This window comes from Bos taurus, chromosome 8, assembly GCF_002263795.3.
Source record: "Bos taurus isolate L1 Dominette 01449 registration number 42190680 breed Hereford chromosome 8, ARS-UCD2.0, whole genome shotgun sequence".
NCBI lineage: Eukaryota > Metazoa > Chordata > Mammalia > Artiodactyla > Bovidae > Bos > Bos taurus.
In genome coordinates this window covers 22,773,749-22,793,273 of record NC_037335.1, presented here as the reverse complement: position 1 = coordinate 22,793,273, position 19,525 = coordinate 22,773,749, and the positions used below count along the sequence as shown (strand labels likewise).

General features: G+C 40.5%; 1 protein-coding gene across 1 annotated transcript; it reads left to right on the top strand.

The window, feature by feature from the left end:
• Positions 1-9,869: 9,869 nt before the first annotated feature.
• On the top strand, positions 9,870-10,674 carry LOC618947 (interferon alpha-B-like). The gene has a single exon (XM_002689514.5). The coding sequence runs from the start codon at positions 9,893-9,895 to the stop codon at positions 10,577-10,579; it is 687 nt and encodes a 228-aa protein (XP_002689560.2). The 5' UTR covers positions 9,870-9,892; the 3' UTR covers positions 10,580-10,674.
• Positions 10,675-19,525: the final 8,851 nt, after the last annotated feature.

Genomic DNA, 19,525 nt, shown 5'->3' with positions numbered 1-19,525 from the left:
TGCTGCCACACATGCAGACATTAGTTTTCTGAAACATGAACAAAGCTTGTCATTACAATGATTTATTATTACACTTCAAAACCCAATCTGATACAACAAAATTGGACTCCTTAGTATTTATTTCTCACTTTGGCATTTCTTGTGTATCATATGTAAGAGGAGCATTGAGATTGAGTTTATGGAATATAAACAAATTGTATACAAGGTCAGTGGTGCAACCTAAGGCGACTTGATGGTTCACTGGAGGACTTTCTCTCCTTCCTTTGCTTCATCTCAAAGTCATCTTGTGAGAGGTGGCCTTTCTATACTTATGAGCAACCATTGGATGTCTTGGGCATGTTGCTTATGTTTGAACCTCAGTGTTATTTGGGCTCCAGAAATTAAATAAAAATGGAAAATTGTATTTGTAAATAAAATACAAAAAATATATTTTTATGTAATTCTACTATAGCTATTCACCTATCCAAGTGTTGAAAAGAAAAAAAATGTTGATAATATCCAGATGAATATCTAGCATTAATTAAAATGAAAAATTACTTTCTGATATGAAGAAAATTCAATGTTAAATACCTAAAATAAATATTAAAGAACTATTTTAAGTTATTCAATGATTTGAGCAGCTTTGAATGACTTTCAAGAGTGTCTATACCTTGGTATGATTATAAAGTATTTATGTAAGTTCTATTTGAATATGTAATTTGATACATTCCTACTTATATAACTAAACATATGACATTAAAACTCACTCAGGATACTTAGTTTATAAAGTTAAAGTATAATTCAGTAGATTTCTTAGTTTTGTTCTGGTAGATATACTTTTTGGTTTCCTTTGTTTGCTGGGTCAGTCTATAGTACTTTATTTTTGGTGGACTGTTCTGATTTTGCTTATGGATGTATACATATGCATGTATATTTGTTCAAACTTTTTATTGGTAGAGGGCTCTGGATCCACACTAGGCTTTTTGCAGTCTGCCTAGCTATCCTTTTGTTTTTTTCTCCTGTTTTCTTTATTCTTCTGTTTTTTTTCTCTTTTCTCTTTTTTATAATTTTAACTTATGATTTTTTAAACATATCATATTATTTCTATACTTATTCCTTTGTGTGCCTTTCCTACTGCTCTTTTCCCCTTGCAGTTAATTTTTAATGTATATAAATCTTCTTCATCTACCTCTATTTAACTTTGCATATCTATTCTTTCTTTCATGTCTTTCTTTCCTTTTCTCTCAACATATTTCTTAGTTTTGTTTTTATTGCTTTATTCCCTACTTGGCACCTTGCTTTAGCTTTGTTTTCCAGTCTGTGTACTTTTGTGATTAATTGGTAAATATAATTTTTTATTTCCTTTTTTTCACCAGGTCAGTCTAATGTACTTTATTTTTGTTGGACAGTTTTGACATTGCTCATGGGTGTATGTGCATATATGTATATTCCATTATTTTAATTATTATTTACCTGATTTTGTAACTGCTATTTGTCTGGGATTCATCTTTGGTTTCTCGTTTTGGATATTCATTTTAATCTCACTTAATGCCATAACAAACCACTTGTGGAATCTTTATTCCTGACCACAAATCAAGCCCTGAGCCTTTGGAGTGGGAGCACTCACTCCAAGACCCTAGACTACCAGAGAACTAACCCTAGTGGGTATCAAATAGTGAGAACTCAGACAAAGGAAAGCACTGGAATACAAGACCCAGCATCACCCAATCACCAGTAGCAACCTGTGCAGGACACCTCATCTAAACAACAAACAAAGCAAAAATACAAACCCAATCATCAGCAGACATGATTACCACCTCACTCAGCCTTGCCACTTAGAGGAAAAACAAACAAAAACTGAGCACAAATTTCACCCTATAAGAAACTTACACAAACCATTGGACCAAACTTAGGAGAGCAGAAACCAAAAGGAAGAAAGAATTCAACCTTGAAACCTGAGAAAACGAGACCTCAGACAAAATAAGTTAAAAAAAAATCGTCATGAAAAGGTGGAGAAATACTACACAAATGAAAGAACAAACTAGAAACACAGAAGTCCAAACAAATGAAGAGGAAATAGGCAAAATACCTGAAAAAGAATTCGGAATAATGATAGTAAAGATGATCAGAAATCTTAAAAGCGAAATGGAGAGAAAACAAGAATCCATTAACAAAGACCTAGAAGAATTAAAGAATAAGCATACAGAGACAAAAAACACAATTACCAAAATTAAAAGTACTCTGCTGATGCTACTGCTGCTGCTGCTGCTGCTAAGTCACTGCAGTTGTGTCCGACTCTGTGACCCCATAGCAGACTATTTGAAGCAGAAGAACGAATCAGTGAGCTGGAAGATAAAATGGTGGAAATAACTTCTGAAGAGCAGAATAAAGTTAAAAGAATCAAAAGAAATGAAGATGGTCTCAGAGACCTCTGGGACCATATTAAATGCACCAACATTTGAATTATAGGGGGTCCCAGAAAAACATAAAGAAAGAAAGGGTATGAGAAAAATTTTGAAGAGATTAAAGTTGAAAATTTCCCCAACATGGAAAAGGAAATAGTCAATCAAATCCAAGAAGCACGATTCCCATACAGGATAATCCCAAGGAGAAACACGCCAAGACACATACCAATCAAACTAACAAAGACTAAACACAAATAAAGAATATTAAAAGCAGCAAGGGAGAAGGAAAAAGTAACATACAAGGGAAACCCCATATGCTTAACAGCTGATCTTTCAGCAGAAACTCTGCAGGCCAGAAGGGAATGGCAGGATATATTTAAAGGACTGAAAGGGAAAAAATCTACAACCAAGACTACTGTCACTGGCAAGGATCTCATTCAAAATTGATGGAGAAATAAAAAGCTTTTCAGACAAGCAAAAGATAAGTCAGTACCACCAAACTAGCTTTACAGCAAATGTTAAATGGACTTATATAGTCAAGAAATACAACAGAAGGAAAAGGATCTATAAAATCAACCCCCAACAATTAAGAAAATGGCAATAGGAACATATATATCAATAATTACTTTGAATGTAAATGGATTAAGTGCTCCAACCAAAAGATACAGACTGGCTGAATGGATACAAAAACAATACCCATATATATGTTGTCTACAAGAGACCCACTTCAGACCTCAAGACACACATAGACTGAAAGTGAGAGGATGCAAAAATATATCCCATGTGCCGGGAGCCGGCGAGAGACATTCCGCTCGTGACAAAGGTCATGAGGAAGGAGGCTCGGCATACGCAAAGGCGGGATCAAGCCTCGGGAGTCTCCCCGGATATTCTCGAGCATCTTCCCCCAAAAAACCAGAGTCTGCCTACTTTATTGCTTTGTGCTCTCACCTCTGACTTTACTGGGGGCTGTCCTCCACCACCATCTCGCTCTCTCTGTCAAAGACTTAACTTACAGCTCCAATTAATAAAGTTCCTGGGCAATTAGGAGTGTTTAAATCCAAACCCCTCAGATGGCTCTCTAACTCGCCTGACAAGTTTACCCGGACTCCTACAGCTATGCATCCGATTGTTTACAGTCTCCCAGAGGCACGGGAATCTTAAGATATTCAAATAGTTTACAGCCTCTCAGAGAGTTAGAAACTGTCAGAATAAACTAGTAAAGGATTTCATTGATGAGCCAATGCTTGTTGCCAAGTTTTCACATCCCCTGAATTGTATCCTTGAATGTGTATTAATTAATATAGTTGGTATGTAGAAAAAGTAAGTAGTGGCCTTGGTGTTAGTAACTTTAGACCCTTAAGGTAATAAATTCTTTCCTTTGTTGTAAGCCCATTACACATCCGCCCTATAGGAATGCAATTTTATCTTCGGAAGATGGCGCCAAACCTTAAAATAATTACTCTTAGAGAAAATAAGTCTTTGTTGATAAGTCCTTGTCAAGAGTCATAAAATGTTAATAGGCCTTCTGGCCAGAAGATGATGTAAATCACCTAAACCATTTGTATACGATAAATTTGCAGGAAAGAAACCCTGGTTTTTGATAAGGATCAAAAACTGCTGACTTTGCAGCCCCTATTATCCTCTATGTGTAACTTAGGGTATATAAGCCCCTGTTGAAAATAAAGCTACGGGCCTTGCTCACCAACGCTTGGTCTCCCCATGTCATTCTTCCCTTTAACTTCCAGCTGAGTCTCCATCTGGAGCGCGGAACCCACCATGCTTACTAATTATGCCTGGGCTTCTAAGATCCGACCGGGGAGGCCTCAGTGTCTCCTCTCCTTCAGGAGAATGAAGGACAGCTGCGGCCTACGTAAGTGGTGCAAACTTCTTGTCTTGAAGTTTTATTGGTCTCCCGCGTAAACCAAGCTACTCAGCCTCTTTTCTCCACTGAATTTTCCTACTGAGCTATCCTCATTCTATTACTCTTTATATCTTTGATAAATATGTAAATAGTCGCCGACTCCGTTTCCCCTTCGAATACCCTGGATCAGCCGGGGCTGGACCTCGGCACCCATGCACATGGGAAGCAAAAGAAAGCTGGAGTAGCAATCCTCGTATCAGACAAAACTGACCTTAAAATAAAGATTACAAGAGATAAGGAAGGACACTACATAACGATCAACAGATCAATCCAAGAGGAAGACATAACAATTGTAAATATCTATGCACCCAACATAGGGGCACCTCAATACATAAGACAAACACTAACAGACATAAAAGAGAAATTGACAGGAAAACAATAACAGTAGGGGACTTTAATACCCCACTCACACCAATGGAGAGATCATCAAAACAGAAAATTACTAAGGAAACACAAGTCTTAAAATGATACATTAGATGAGACGGATCTCATTGATATCTTCAGGACATTCCATCCAAATTAAGAAGAATACACCTTCTTCTCAAGTGCACATGGAACATTCTCCAGGATAGACCAGATCTTGTGTCACAAATCAACCCTTGGTAAATTTAAGAAAATTGAAATCATATCAAGCTTCTTCTCCAACCACAACACTATGAGACTAGATATTAATTACAAGGGAAAAAATGTAAGAAACAGAAACACAAGGAAATTATACAACACATTTCTAAATAATCAACAGATTACTGAAGAAATCAAAAGGGAAATAAAAAAATTTTCTAGAAGCAAATAATGAAAATACAACTCAAAACCTATGAGATGCAGCAAAAGCAGTCCAAAGATGGAAGTTTATTGCAATACAATCTTACCTCAAGAAACAAGAAAATCATTGAATAGACAACCCAGCTTTAATCCGAAAACAGCTGGAAAAAGAAGTACAAAAACCCCCCAAAATTAGTAGAAGGAAAGAAATCACAAAGATCTGAGCAGACATCAATGAAAAAGAAATGAAATAAAGAATATTAAAGATTAATAAAACTAAAAGCTGGTTCTTTGAGAAAATAAACAAAATTGACAAGCCAGACTCATCAAGAAACAAAGAGAGAAGAATCGAATCAACAAAATTAGAAATGAAAAAGGAGAGGTTACAACAGACAGTGCAGAAATAATTGGATTATAAGAGAGTATTATGAACAACTATATGGCAATAAAATGGATAACCTGGAAGAAATGGACAGGCTCTTAGAAAAGTTCAATCTTCGAAGACTGTACCAGGAAGAAATAGAAATTATGAACAACCCAATTACAAGCACTGAAATTGAAGGTGTGATTAAAAAAAAAAAAAATCTCCCCAAAAAACAGAAGCCCAGGACCAGAGGGCTTCACAGGAGAATTCTATCAAACATTTAGAGAAGAGCTAATGCCTATCCTTCTAAAACTCTTTCAAAAAATTACAGGGGAAAGAACACATCCAAACTCATTCTACAAGGCCACCATCACCCTGATACCAAAACCAGACAAAGACAACACACAAAAAGAAAACTACCAGCCAGTATCACTGATGAACATAGATGCAAAAATCCTCCACAAAATTTTAGCAAACAGAATTCAGCAACACATCAAAAAGCTCATACACCATGATCAACTTGGGCTTATTCCAGGGATGCAAGGATTCTTCCATATACACAAATCAATCAATGTGATACACCACATCAACAAATTGAAAAATAAAACCACATGATCTCAAAAGACACAGAAAAAGCCTTTGACAAAATTCAGCACCCATTTATGATTAAACCTCTTCAAAAAATGGGCATAGAAGGAACCTACCTCAACATAGTGAAGGCCATATATGATAAACCTACAGGAAATGTTATTTTCAATGGTGAAAAGCTGAAAGCATGCCCCCTAAGATCAGGAACAAAACAAGGGTGTCCACTTTCTCCACCATTATTCAACATAGTTCTGGAAGTCCTAGCCTCAGCGATCACAGAAGAAAAGGAAATAAAGGAATCTAGATAGGAAAAGATGAAGTAAACCTCTCACTATTTGCAGATGACATGCTACTGTACATAGAAAACCCTAAAGATAGTATTAGAAAATTACTAGAGCTAATCAATGAATTTAGCAAGGTTGCAGGATACAAAATCAATACATAGAAATCACTTGCATTTCTATATACTAACAATGAAAAATCATAAAGAGAAATTAAGGAATCAATCCCATTCACCATTGCAACAAAAAGAACCAAATACCTAGGAATAAACCTACCTAAGGAGACAAAAGAACTTTACACAGAAAATTATGAGACACTGAAGAAAGAAATCAAAGATGACATAAACAGATGGAGAGATATTCCATGTTCCTGGGTAGGAAGAATCAATATTGTGAAAATGACTCTACTACAAAATGCAATCAACAGATTCAATGCGATCCCTACCAAATCACCAATGGAATTTTTCACAGAAGTAGAACAAAAAATTTCACAATTCATATGGAAACCCAAAAGACCCTGAATAGTCAATGCAGTCTTGACAAAAAATAATGCAGCTGGAGGTATCAACCTTCCTGACCTTAGATTACACTACAAAGCTACAGTCATCAAGACAGTATGTTACTGGCACAAAAACAGAAATATAGACACATGGAACTAGATAGAAAGCCCAGAAATAAACCCATGCACCTATGGGTACCATATTTTTGACAAAGGAGGCAAGAATATACAATAGGGCCAATAGCCTCTTCAATAAATGGTGCTGGGAAAACTGGACAGCTACACATAAAAGAATGAAATTAGAACACTTCCCCAAAACATACAAAGATAAACTGAAAATGGATTAAAGACCTAAATATAAGACCAGAAACAATAAAACTCTTAGAGGAAAACACTTGATGTCCTTAGAGGCAGAACACTCGATGACATAAATCAAAGCAAGATCCTCTATGACCCAATTCCAAGAGTAATGGAAATCAACCAAAAGTAAACAGGTGGGACCTGATTAAACTTAAAAGCTTTTGTATAGCAAAGGAAATTATAAGAAAGGTGAAATGACAACCCTCAGAATGGGAGAAAATAATAGCAAATGAAAGAACTGAAAACGATTAATTTCCAAAATATACAAGCGGCTCATACAACTCAATGCTAGAAAAACAAACAACCCAATCAAAAAATGGGAAAAAGACCTAAACAGTCATTTCTCCAAAGAAGACATACAGGTAGCTAAGAAACACATGAAAAGATGCTCAATATCGCTCATTATTAGAGAAATGCAAATCAAATCACAATGAGATATCACCTCACACAGGTCAGAATGGCCATCATGAAAAAGTCTACAAACAATAAATGCTGGAGAGGGTGTGGAGAAAAGGCAAAGCTCTTGCACTGTTGGTGGGAATGTAAACTGATACAGCCACTATGGAGGATGCTATGGAGATTCCTTAAAAAACTATGAATAAAACTACCATATGACCCAGCAATCCCCCTCCTAAGCATATACTCTGAGGAAACCAGGGTTGAAAAGACACATGTATCCCACTGTTTCTTGCGGCACTATTTACAACAGCTAGAACATGGAAGCAACCTAGATGTCCATCAATAGATGAATGGATAAAGAAGTTGTTGTACATATACATAATGGAATATTACTCAGCCATAAAAAGGAACGAATTTGAGTCAGTTCTGATGAGCTGGATGAACCTAGAACCTGTTATACAGAATGAAGTGAGTCAGAAAGAGAAAGCTAAATATCATATTCTAACACACATATAAGGAATACAGAAAAATGGTACTGAAGAATTTATTTGTAAGGCAGCAATGGAAAAAGCAAACAGGTTCCAGAAAAACATCTATTTCTGCTTTATTGACTATGCCAAAGCCTTGGACTGTGTGGATCACAGTAAACTGTAGAAAATTCTGAAAGAGATGGGAATACCAGACCACCTGACCTGCCTCTTGAGAAACCTGCATGCAGGTCAGGAAGCAACAGTTAGAACTGGACATGGAACAACAGACTGGTTCCAAATAGGAAAAGGAGTACGTCAAGGCTGTATATTCTCATCCTGCTTATTTAACTTATATGCAGAGTACATCATGATAAATGCTGGGCTGGAAGAAGCACAAGCTGCAATCAAGATTGCTGGGAGAAATATCAATAACCTCAGATATGCAGATGACACCACCCTTGTGGCAGAAAGTGAAGAGGAACTAAAGAGCCTCTTGATGAAAGTGATAGAAGAAAGTGAAAAAGTTGGCTTAAAGCTCAACATTCAGAAAACTAAGATCATGTCATCTGGTCCCATCACTTCATGGGAAATAGATGGGGAAACAGTAGAAACAGTGTCAGACTTTATTTTTGGGGGCTCCAAAATCACTGCAGATGGGGATTGCAGCCTTGAAATTAAAAGATGCTTACTCTTGGAAGGAAAGTTATGACCAACCTAGATAGCATATTCAAAAGCAGAGACATTACTTTGCCAATGAAGGTCCATCTAGTCAAGGCTATGATTTTTCCTGTGGTCCTGTATGGATGTGAAAGTCGTACTGTGAAGAAAGCTGAGCACTGAAGAATTGATGCTTTTGAACTGTGGTGTGGGAGAAGACTCTTGAGAGTCCCTTGGACTGCAAGGAGATCCAACCAGTCCATTCTAAAGGAGTTCAGTCCTGGTTATTCATTAGAAGGACTGATGCTAAAGCTGAAACTCCAATACTTTGGACACCTCATATGAAGGGTTGACTCATTGGAAAAGACTCTGATGCTGGGAGGGATTGGGGGCGTGAGGAAAAGAGGATGACAGAGGATGAGATGGGTGGATGGCATCACTGACTCAATGGACAAGAGTTTGGATGAACTCCAGGAGTTAATGATGGACAGGGAGTCCTGGCGTGCTGCAATTCATGGGGTTGCAAAGAGTTGAACATGACTGAGCAACTGAACTGAACTGAATGGAGAAACAGACTTAGAGAATATACTTATGGACACGGGGAGAGGGGACAGGGTGAGATGTATGGAGAGAGTAACATGGAAACTTACATTACCATATATAAATTAGATAGCCAACGGGAATTTGCTGAATGGCTCAGGAAACTCAAACAGGGGCCCTGTATCAACCTAGAAGGGTGGGATGGGGAGGAAGATGGGAGGGAGTTTCAAAAAGGAGGGGATATATGTATACCTATGACTGATTAATGTTGAGGTTTGATAGAATACAACAAAATTCTGTAAAGCAATTATCCTCAATAAAATAATAAATTTAAAAAAACAGTAGCTTTCACATTTAAGTTATAGCTTAAAATTTTATGTAATTCTCAACTCTACATTGAATACAAAGAGTAATATTTACACTTCCTTTTTCTATGTACAGAGAAAAGTTATCCATAGAATTCATAAAAACATACCCAGTATATCTGTGCTATCAAAATTTCACAATCAGGGCACCTAAAATATATCTAAAAAGGCTCTGTGGTCAGAAGAAAGAAGGACAACATGAAAAAAAAAACAATGATTGAGAAATGCTGCCTTAACCCATTTGGAGAGTGCAAACTGAAAAACAAAAACAAAAGTAGAAAGCAAGAGGGAACTTTCAGAAAATGGAAACCATGGGCTCCTACTTAAGACACAGGCCTGAAGGAAGGTCTTCAGAGAATCTAGAGAGCAGGTTCAGAGTCACCCACCTCCCCAGGCCACAAGCATCTGCAAGGTCCCCGATGGCCCCAGCCTGGTCCTTACTCCTGGCCCTGCTGCTGCTCAGCTGCAACGCCACCTGCTCTCTGGGCTGCCACCTGCCTCACACCCACAGCCTGCCCAACAGGAGGGTCCTGATGCTCCTGAGACAACTGAGGAGGGTCTCCCCTTCCTCCTGCCTGCAGGACAGAAATGACTTCGCATTCCCCCAGGAGGCGCTGGGTGGCAGCCAGTTGCAGAAGGCTCAAGCCATCTCTGTGCTCCACGAGGTGACCCAGCACACCTTCCAGCTTTTCAGCACAGAGGGCTCGGCCGCTGTGTGGGACAAGAGCCTCCTGGACAAGCTCCATGCTGCACTGGATCAGCAGCTCACTGACCTGCAAGCCTGTCTGAGGCAGGAGGAGGGGCTGCGAGGGGCTCCCCTACTCAACGAGGACTCCAGCCTGGCTGTGAGGAAATACTTCCACAGACTCACTGTCTATCTGCAAGAGAAGAGACACAGCCCTTGTGCCTGGGAGGTTGTCAGAGCACAAATCATGAGAGCCTTCTCTTCCTCAACCAACTTGCAGGAGAGATTCAGGAGAAAGGACTGACACACACCTGGGTCAATATGGAAATGATTCTCATGGACCAACAGACTACACTTCCTCCTGCGCTGCCATGTCAAGGACTCTCATTTCAGCTGTTATCATGCAGTGAAATTGATTCAATTTGTCAAATATTTCCTGGAATATTAAGTGACATTATGTTCTACTCTACAGGCACTTGGTCCTCACAGATGCCGAAGCTGATCTATTTACTTATTCACTACCTGGACCATTATTTATCTCTTTTAGTATTTATTTATCTATTTATAAATATTTAAATGATCTTGTTGATATAATATTATGTATGTGTATTCATGGGAAAATGTAATTTTGTATTTAGTTAGTTTGTGATTTTTTTTCACTCATTAAATTCTTAGTGTAAAAAACTTACTTTGTTTTTTCCCTAAACACCAAGCCTGAATGGCACCTTGATTAAAACAATGCATTTTGTAAATCCTTGACCCCTCTTTAGGATTTGGATATTAGAAGTAAAAACTCACAAGCTCTACCTAAGTTGTTTGTTGCTCTGAAGACCTTGAAGTGATCATAACTACTCCAATACATTTTGTAACTCTGATTTTTTCAAAAGAAAAGTAACCTAAAAGCAATGATCCAAAAAATTCATGCTTCAGGATTTGATGAACTCTTGGGAAGGGCTTTCTGCCTCTCGTTGGTTGTCGAAGTTGTTTCCCTGGAAAGTGGTAGAGATGCTTGAAGAGATGTGGTCAGTCGGCAAGAGGTCAGGTGAATATCTTATCTTTATACTCAAATATCACAATCATTCACTTCCTCCCGGTGTAGGAATTCCCAGCATGCTCTCCTCATTCACTCTGCATGAAGGTGTCCTCTTCATTCACATAGCTGTTTCATTCTCCATTATGGTTTCTGGTTGTCATTTTCCTTTTAAGACTGCAAAGCCACCAACTGAAAGCAGAACCTGAGTGAAACTTCTAGATTTGTCAGGCACTCGCCTATGAGATCACCTGCTCTGCCTGCCAAGCACTGCAGGTCCAGACTGCCCCGCCTCAAAGAGAAACACAGTAAAAAGAGGGAACCCCGCACCACAGTGAACAATGGTGGAGTCTCCAGGGGCTCCTCTGTGCCTCCACCTGGCTCTTCCACTTGCTGATTGCACTAGGAGGAGCTTGCCTGGGTCAGGAGTCTCACTTGCTCAAAAAGCCCAAAGCGCAGGAAACTTGGAGTTGAAAGTCAGCAGCAGTTTGAGTACTCGGAAGGAGAACAGAGAAGTGTAAAGTGTTCCCTGGAACAGAGGCAGGTCCTCAGGACCTGAACCACACAGATGAGCTGCCCTGAGGCAAGAGGGCCAGTCCTGTCACAGCTCCAGACACGTTTCCTCCTTAGGACCCAGCAAGGTATCTCAGAGCAGAGCAAGATGTACCTGGGGACAACGCAGTCCACTGCCGGGGTCCAGCCCCGACTGATCCAGGGTATTCGAAGGAGAGACGGCGTAGGTGAAGATCAGGAAACAATTGCTTAATTAAATGTTAATTAAGGATATAAAGAGTAATAGAATGAGGATAGCTCAGTGAGGAAATTTCAGTGAAGAAAAGAGGCTGAAATAAGGATAGCTCAGTGAGGAAATTTCGTGGAAAAAAGACGCTGAATAATTCAGCCAGAAGGTGAGAGAAAGAACGACATGATGAGACCAAGTTTCGGTGAACAAGGCCCGCACTTTATTTTCCAAAGTAGTTTTTATACCTTAAGTTATGCATAGAGGATAATGGGGGAAGGGTTAGAGTCATGCAGCAAGCCAGGCTTTCTTCCTACAAACTTATCATATGCAAAAGCTTAGGTGATTTGCATCATCTTCTGGCCCGGAGGCCTGTTAACATTTTAAGACCCTTTATTCAGAAAACTTATTTTTCTCTAAAGGTGATTGGTCAGGAGCCACCCTCCAAAAGCATTAGATAAAGTTGCATTCCTACAGAGCAAAGGTGTGGTGGGCTATAACAAGAAAAAGAATTAACTCAAGGGTCCCAGGTTACAAACATTAAAGCTACTACTTACACCAATTATATTAATCAATACACTGCCAGGGACACAGCAGGTAAGGGATATGGAAACTTAGCAGCAAACATTGGCCCAACAAGTGAAAATCCCTTCACCAATACAATTTCTAATCAATCTTTTAACTACTCAAAAGAATCTGTGTTTAGACAGTTTAGACCATCTCCTGCCTCTCACAGTTGGGAGGCTCTGAACAATCACATGTGGCCGGAAAAACCTATTCAGGCAGGCTAGAGGATTTCCAAAGGAGTTTGTAGGATGAAACACTGTCACACCCAGGAATTATTAACTGGAGCTGTAAGCTAACTCTTTTTTCAGAGAGAGGTAGTGGGGGGCAGCCCCCCGTAAAGTCAGAGGTGTAGGTGAAAGCACAAAGCAGAAAGTAGGCAGACTCTGGTTTGGGGGGTAGATGCTCAAGAATTTCCAGGGGGGCTCCTGAAGCTTGATCCCACCTTTGCGTATGTCGAGCCTCCTTCCTCATGACCTTTGTCATGGGCAGAGTTCCTCACGCTGGCTCCTGGCAGTGATAGAATTCCAGTTGAGCTATTCCAGATCCTGAAAGATGATGCTGTGGAAAGTGCTGCACTCAATATGCAATATGCACTCAATATGCAATATGCCGGCTCCCGGCAATCCACGAAGTTCTTAAATTCCTCCATAATGTCTTTGCATCTTTGAGAGACAAAGTCAAACGAGCTTGAATAAAAGAGTCGCAGGCAGGCCTTTAGAACATTCATTAACAGTGGGACAGAGCCATCCCCCCAGGACATATGTCAGTAATGTGCAGACTGCTGCTGCTGCCGCCAAGTCGCTTCAGTCGTGTCCGAAACTGTGCGACCCCATAGATGGCAGCCCGCCAGGCTTCCCGTCCCTGGGATTTTCCAAGCAAGAACACTGGAGTGGTTGCCATTTCCTTCTCTAATCATGAAAGTGAAAAGTGGAAGTGAAGTCACTCAGTCATGTCCGACTCTAGTGACCCCATGGAGTGCAGCCTATCAGGCTTCTCCATCCATGGGATTTTCTAGGCAAAAGTACTGGAGTGGGGTGCCATTGCCTTCTCCGATGTGCAGACTGGGAGATCGCAATTTCTCAAAGTAACAAAGATCTTTGTGGAAATTAGTGTATTTAATGTAGGCAATTTTGAAGGAGGACATTGATGGATCAATCATCTTTCTCTTCTTCCCAGTTGGGACACATAGCACATATAGCTACATGTAAAGTCAGAGGGGCATTTTTTTTATATAATTTAATTTATTTATTCATTTTTCACTGTACTGGGTCTTCATAGCTGCATGAACTTTTGCCCAAAGCTGGGCTTCTCTCTAGTGGTGGTGCATAGGCTTCTCATTGCAGTAGCTTCTCTCGTTGAGGAGCTGGGGCTCTAGGGCACTCGGGCTTCGGTCGTGAAGGTCCCGGGGTCTGGAGCACAGGCTCAATGGCTGTGGTGCACCGGCTTCACAGCCTCTAGACCACTTGTAGTCCTATGTGGCACCTGCCTTGGCAGGCAGATTCCTTACCACTGAGCCACCAGGGGAGCTCCTCAGAGGACATTTAAAGTACATTGAGAGGTGTAGAAAGCTTCTTGAGGATTAGGGTCCTAAAACAAGTAAAAAACATTCCTTTATTACTGGTAAAAGTATCATTTTATTAACAAACTATTTTCTAAATAACTTTTCAATGTCAATTCTATACTATTAATGATATTTAATAAGTTGATCTAGAAATTAAAAAAAAAAGATAACTACATAAGGCATTGAAGCTTACTTCACAAGTCAAGCCAGTCTCTCCCTGCTAAGGAGAAAAATCTTCACTGCTTCTGTCTAGGAAGCACATATGTTTTTCCCTCTTTGTCACACACAGGTCTCCTCAACAGCCACATCCTGACCAGTAGCTGGAAAACAAGGAGCAGAAGTTCTCCACTGGACTCGACACCAGGATGACCCGTCTGGACTGGAGGTGAGCAATGCAGGTGTCCTCCTTTAGAATGAGAACAGCAGGCTTGGGAGTTCATTTTCTCAGGAGGACTTGCTGAGGACTACAGGCTGGAGGTCAGCCTCTCTTCTGCTCTGAGGGACTGCTCCACAGATGTCGGGGAGGTCAGGATGCATGTGATTGTGGTGAAGGGGTGATGTGCAGATAAGCTCACATCTTGGGAGAATGTGGCTGAGAATCAGGAGGAACAGATGTCTCTCTGAAGGATTTTAGAGCTTTTCTACCCATGAGAAGGTGCAAAATTGGGTTCATAAATTTCCTCTGGGAATTATCTAACTCTCTGCTGACTTGCTGTGCCAGTTTTCCCAGAGCACAGAGTGCCTCGTTCCTGATCTCCATCCTGAACTCCTATCAGGGTGTGTTGGAGGTCAGGACTGCAGTGAGTAGTGACTTTATTCTGCAGAATCTGCTGAGGAAAGATGTTTTCATTGTCATCCTGAAGGAGCAACGTCAGAGCTCATGTGGTGAGAAACTGTTGGATGCTTTTTCTTTGTACTTAAACTCACAAGAAAGGTCAAGAGTTTAAAACACATAGAAAAGAGGGCTCACTTCTTGTAGGGATAATAAAGTTATTTCACTATATTTCATTGAAGAAACCACTCATAAAAGCTTAGACTTCCTTCTGCGCGGCTTGTGTGATTGGACTTCCCCAGCCAGGGATTGAAATCAGGTCACAGCAATGAAAGTGCTGGATCCTAACCACTAGCCAATGAGCAAACACCTGCTTTTTTTTTTTTTTTTTAAGCTGGCAGAACAATCTATTCCCTTCTAACCACTTAATAGTGATTTCATCTATTTAAATTAAATCTTAGTTCTGCTGACTTCAGACCACACCCTGTGGCCCTACAAAACAATAGATAGTGGCCCTTTGGCATTTGAAATGGATTAAGGGGTCTTTGTCATCTCATTCTCCTCCTCATTTATTTCATTGGTTCCTTAATATCATGTTGATATTCACCCTTTTATTTTTTAATGGGATCCTCCAGACAAATCAAAGCCCCCAAGGTTTGCCCTTGAATCTTTGCTACTATTGGAATAGTTCATTTGTTCAGATTTATACTTTTCTCCAGGATTATAAGTAAGTGTGACCTAAGAGTTAATGAGAGGATTCAGTTAAAATTCTAAAGAACTTGGAAAGTGGCTAGTCCATTCAGTTCAGTTCAGTTCAGTCACTCAGTCGTGTCCGACTCTTTGCGACCCCATGAATCGCAGCACGCCAGGCCTCCCTGTCCATCACCAACTCCCGGAGTTCACTCAGACTCACGTCCATCGAGCCAGTGATGTCATCCAGCCATCTCATCCTCTGTCCTCCCCTTCTCCTCCTGCCCCCAATCCCTCCCAGCATCAGAGTCTTTTCCAATGAGTCAACTCTCGCATGAGGTGGCCAAAGTACTGGAGTTTCAGCTTTAGCGTCATTCCTTCCAAAGAAATCCCAGGGCTGATCTCCTTCAGAATGGACTGGTTGGATGTCCTTGCAGTCCAAGGGACTTCTCAAGAGTCTTCTCCAACACCACAGTGCAGAAGCATCAATTCTTGGTGCTCAGCCTTCTTCACAGTCCAACTCTCACATCCATACATGACCACAGGAAAAACCATAGCCTTGACTAGACGGACCTTTGTTGGCAAAGTAATGTCTCTGCTTTTCAATATGCTATCTAGGTTGATCATAACTTTCCTTCCAAGGAGTAAGCATCTTTCCATTAGTAGCAAGCAATAAAATTCAGTGATTATTTTAATATCATAATTACCATTTCCCTGATTAAGATCAGGGTCTTCTAGAATCATTTAATTCCATTTCCTTTTAGTTTTTCTCAAAGCCTCTTCTCATTGCCTGGGCGGATTTGTTACCTAGGCAGATGCTCAGGAAGGTTGGGCTCCAAGACACTGCCAAAGAGGATTCGTGTTCTAGCAACTGGCATTCTAGTCGTTCACCTCTTGTTAGGTGGTGGGTTTGACTTCTTCCTTCTCTCCTGAAACTAATCCTACATGGATTAATTGAAAGAAAACTGAGATAGCTGATCTTCCAAAGCAAAGGGCAGTCAACTGACCCAGGATTTGGCCTTCCTTGAGCTTCTGTCGGAAGCAGCCATGCCCCAAGCTCCGTGTTGTTCGTCCTGGCCTCATGCTTCCCCTCTGCCACAGCCTCGTCCCCAGCTGTGCTGCACGGAATTTGCTAACTCAGAATGAGTCATTCCATCAGGGGAAACCACTTCCCTTCTTTCAGAAATTCATAATACATTAGTTTTCTCTTTGCCCACAAAACAACTGTGGACTTTTACTTTCCAGGGAAGTGCAAAGGGAAACAACAACAAGAAAAAAAAACTAAAGTTTGAAATGATAGACCTACAGCCCCTCTGCCTTTCTTTGCTTTATTGTTCTTACCTCAACGTGAATTAGAACCAGAGCAGAAGCAGCAAGACAAATCCTGACCACCAAGTCACTAAAAGAATGCAGAAATTTTAAGTAAAAATTACACTGTGGAAAATTCTGAAAGAGATGGGGATAGCAGACCACCTGACCTGCCTCTTGAGAAACCTATATGCAGATCAGGAAGCAACAGTTAGAACTGGACATGGAACAACAGACTGGCTCCAAATAGGAAAAGGAGTACATCAAGGCTGTATATTGTCACCCTGCTTATTTAACTTATATGCAGAATACATCATGAGAAACGCTGGGGTACAAGAAGCACAAGCTGGAATCAAGATTGCCGGGAGAAATATCAATAACCTCAGATATACAGATGACACCACCCTAATGGCAGAAAGTGAAGAGGTACTAAAAAGCCTCTTGATGAAAGTGAAAGTGGAGAGTGAAAAAGTTGGCTTAAAGCTCAACATTCAGAAAAAGAAGATCATGACATCTGGTCCCATCACTTCATGGGAAATAGATGGGGACACAGTGGAAACAGTGTCAGACTTTATTTTTCTGGGCTCCAAAATCACTGCATGTGGTGACTGCATCCATGAAATTAAAAGACGTTTACTCCTTGGAAGGAAAGTTATGACCAACCTAGATAGCATATTGAAAAGCAGAGGCATTATTTTGCCAACAAAGATTCGTCTAGTCAAGGCTATGGTTTTTCCTGTGGTCATGTATGGATGTGAGAGTTGGACTGTGAGGAAGGCTGAGCGCCAAGAATTGATGCTTCTGAACTGTGGTGTTGGAGAAGACTCTTGAGAGTCCCTTGGACTTCAAGGAGATCCAACTAGTCCATTCTGAAGGAGATCAGCCCTGGGATTTCTTTGGAAGGAATGATGCTAAAGCTGAAACTCCAGTACTTTGGCCACCTCATGTGAAGAGCTGACTCATTGGAAAAGACTCTGATGCTGGGAGGGATTAGGGGCAGGAGGAGAAGGGGAGGACAGAGGATGAGATGGCTGGATGGCATCACTGACTTGATGGACATGAGTCTGAGTGAACTCCGGGAATTGGTGATGGACAGGGAGGCCTGGCATGCTGCAATTCATGGGGTCACAAAACGTCGGACACGACTGAGTGACTGAACTGAACTGAACTGAAAGGAAAGAAGGCTATTTCTCCCTGAACGAGTAGCCTCGCTCTCACAATCCTGAATTCTCAGAGGGAGAAAGAAACAGAGGAACAGAGATGCCCAGTGGAATCAACTGCCTGAATGAACGACTATAACTCACTAGATTCTGTGACATAAGCTTCCAGTGAGAGACAACACCATCACTCAATCTCCTTCTTCCAACTCAGAAACTCTGATCAGAACAAGTCTTGAACAGTTTAAGTAAAAAGATTGAATAATAAAACTATACTTGGCAATGCACATAATATTTATCTACTAAAAGAAAAATAATTGCAGTTGGAAATTCCTCTACCAACTTGCACAAATACATATTTGCTCTCAGTATCTGAGCACTGCTGACACTTTGGACATCTGGGGACATGGGTCAGGAGAAGAGGAGGTCACCACTGAGAACTAAGGTTCTTCACACAAATATTGCAGGGGAGAGGACGGGGGTTTAGGAAGATGATTTATTCTCCCAACAAATAAGTCCTCCACAGAAAGGAGATTTTCGAGTCCACAGGATGTGGTGAGCCTGTCCTCAGGGAGGGAGTCCAGAAGGGGAGGAAGGGACTCTGTCACTCTAGAGGACAGGGGGGTGGCTCCATGTGATCTCTCCTTGTGAGTGAGGTGCTGCTGGGAAAATACAATTATCCTGGATTGAGAGTCTCCTTGTCAATGTTCTCTGAGAAGAACCAGGATTCTGGTGGGAGTATTGGCCCAGTCTGTGAGGACGACAAGTCTCCAGTAAGAAAATGGTGGAAAAAAATGATGATATCTGTAACAGTCCTGACCTCAGGTTCCCTGAAGCACAACCAAATGGACCTGCAGGAATGTGTTCCAGAAGGAAGAGAAACAGGGGAGGAGTTCATGGACTCATAATAATCAGCCTCTTCTCTAAATCAAACACTCAAGAAAACTCAGCATTTGTTTTGAAGAACTTAATTGCCAGAGTGATCTGGTAAACCCCTAAATAAATGCAGAAACCACAGAGCCGAGGGAGCTATCTTCCCATGTAAAGTAAGAGAGAAAAAAGGAGCCTAATAGCAGGGCTCCCGATGTGTTCACGGATAAGAGGAGACCAACATTTATGCATTAGAGACAAAGAGGAATAATGTATATAATTACAAATGTCCATTAATTCTGACTTAAGACAAAGACCTTTCTCATTTGATTGATAGATATCCATTTGGATGGGTACATTTGAAGTTATTAGGAAGTAGGTAAAATTAATAGTTTAGATTGATGACATTTTCTTCGATCATACTGTGAATACATAAATAAAAATCAAAAAAGGAAGTACAAGTACACAGAAATGACTAGAAAATGAAAACTATCATGTTCCTTATTTAATGGCCTTGCTAGAAAGCATGGCATCAGAGAACCTACCTCGAGGTTCC

Bases quoted from the DNA above. Each gene is read 5' to 3' on its own strand.
- LOC618947 (XM_002689514.5), top strand. From the start codon at position 9,893: ATGGAAACCATGGGCTCCTACTTAAGACACAGGCCTGAAGGAAGGTCT.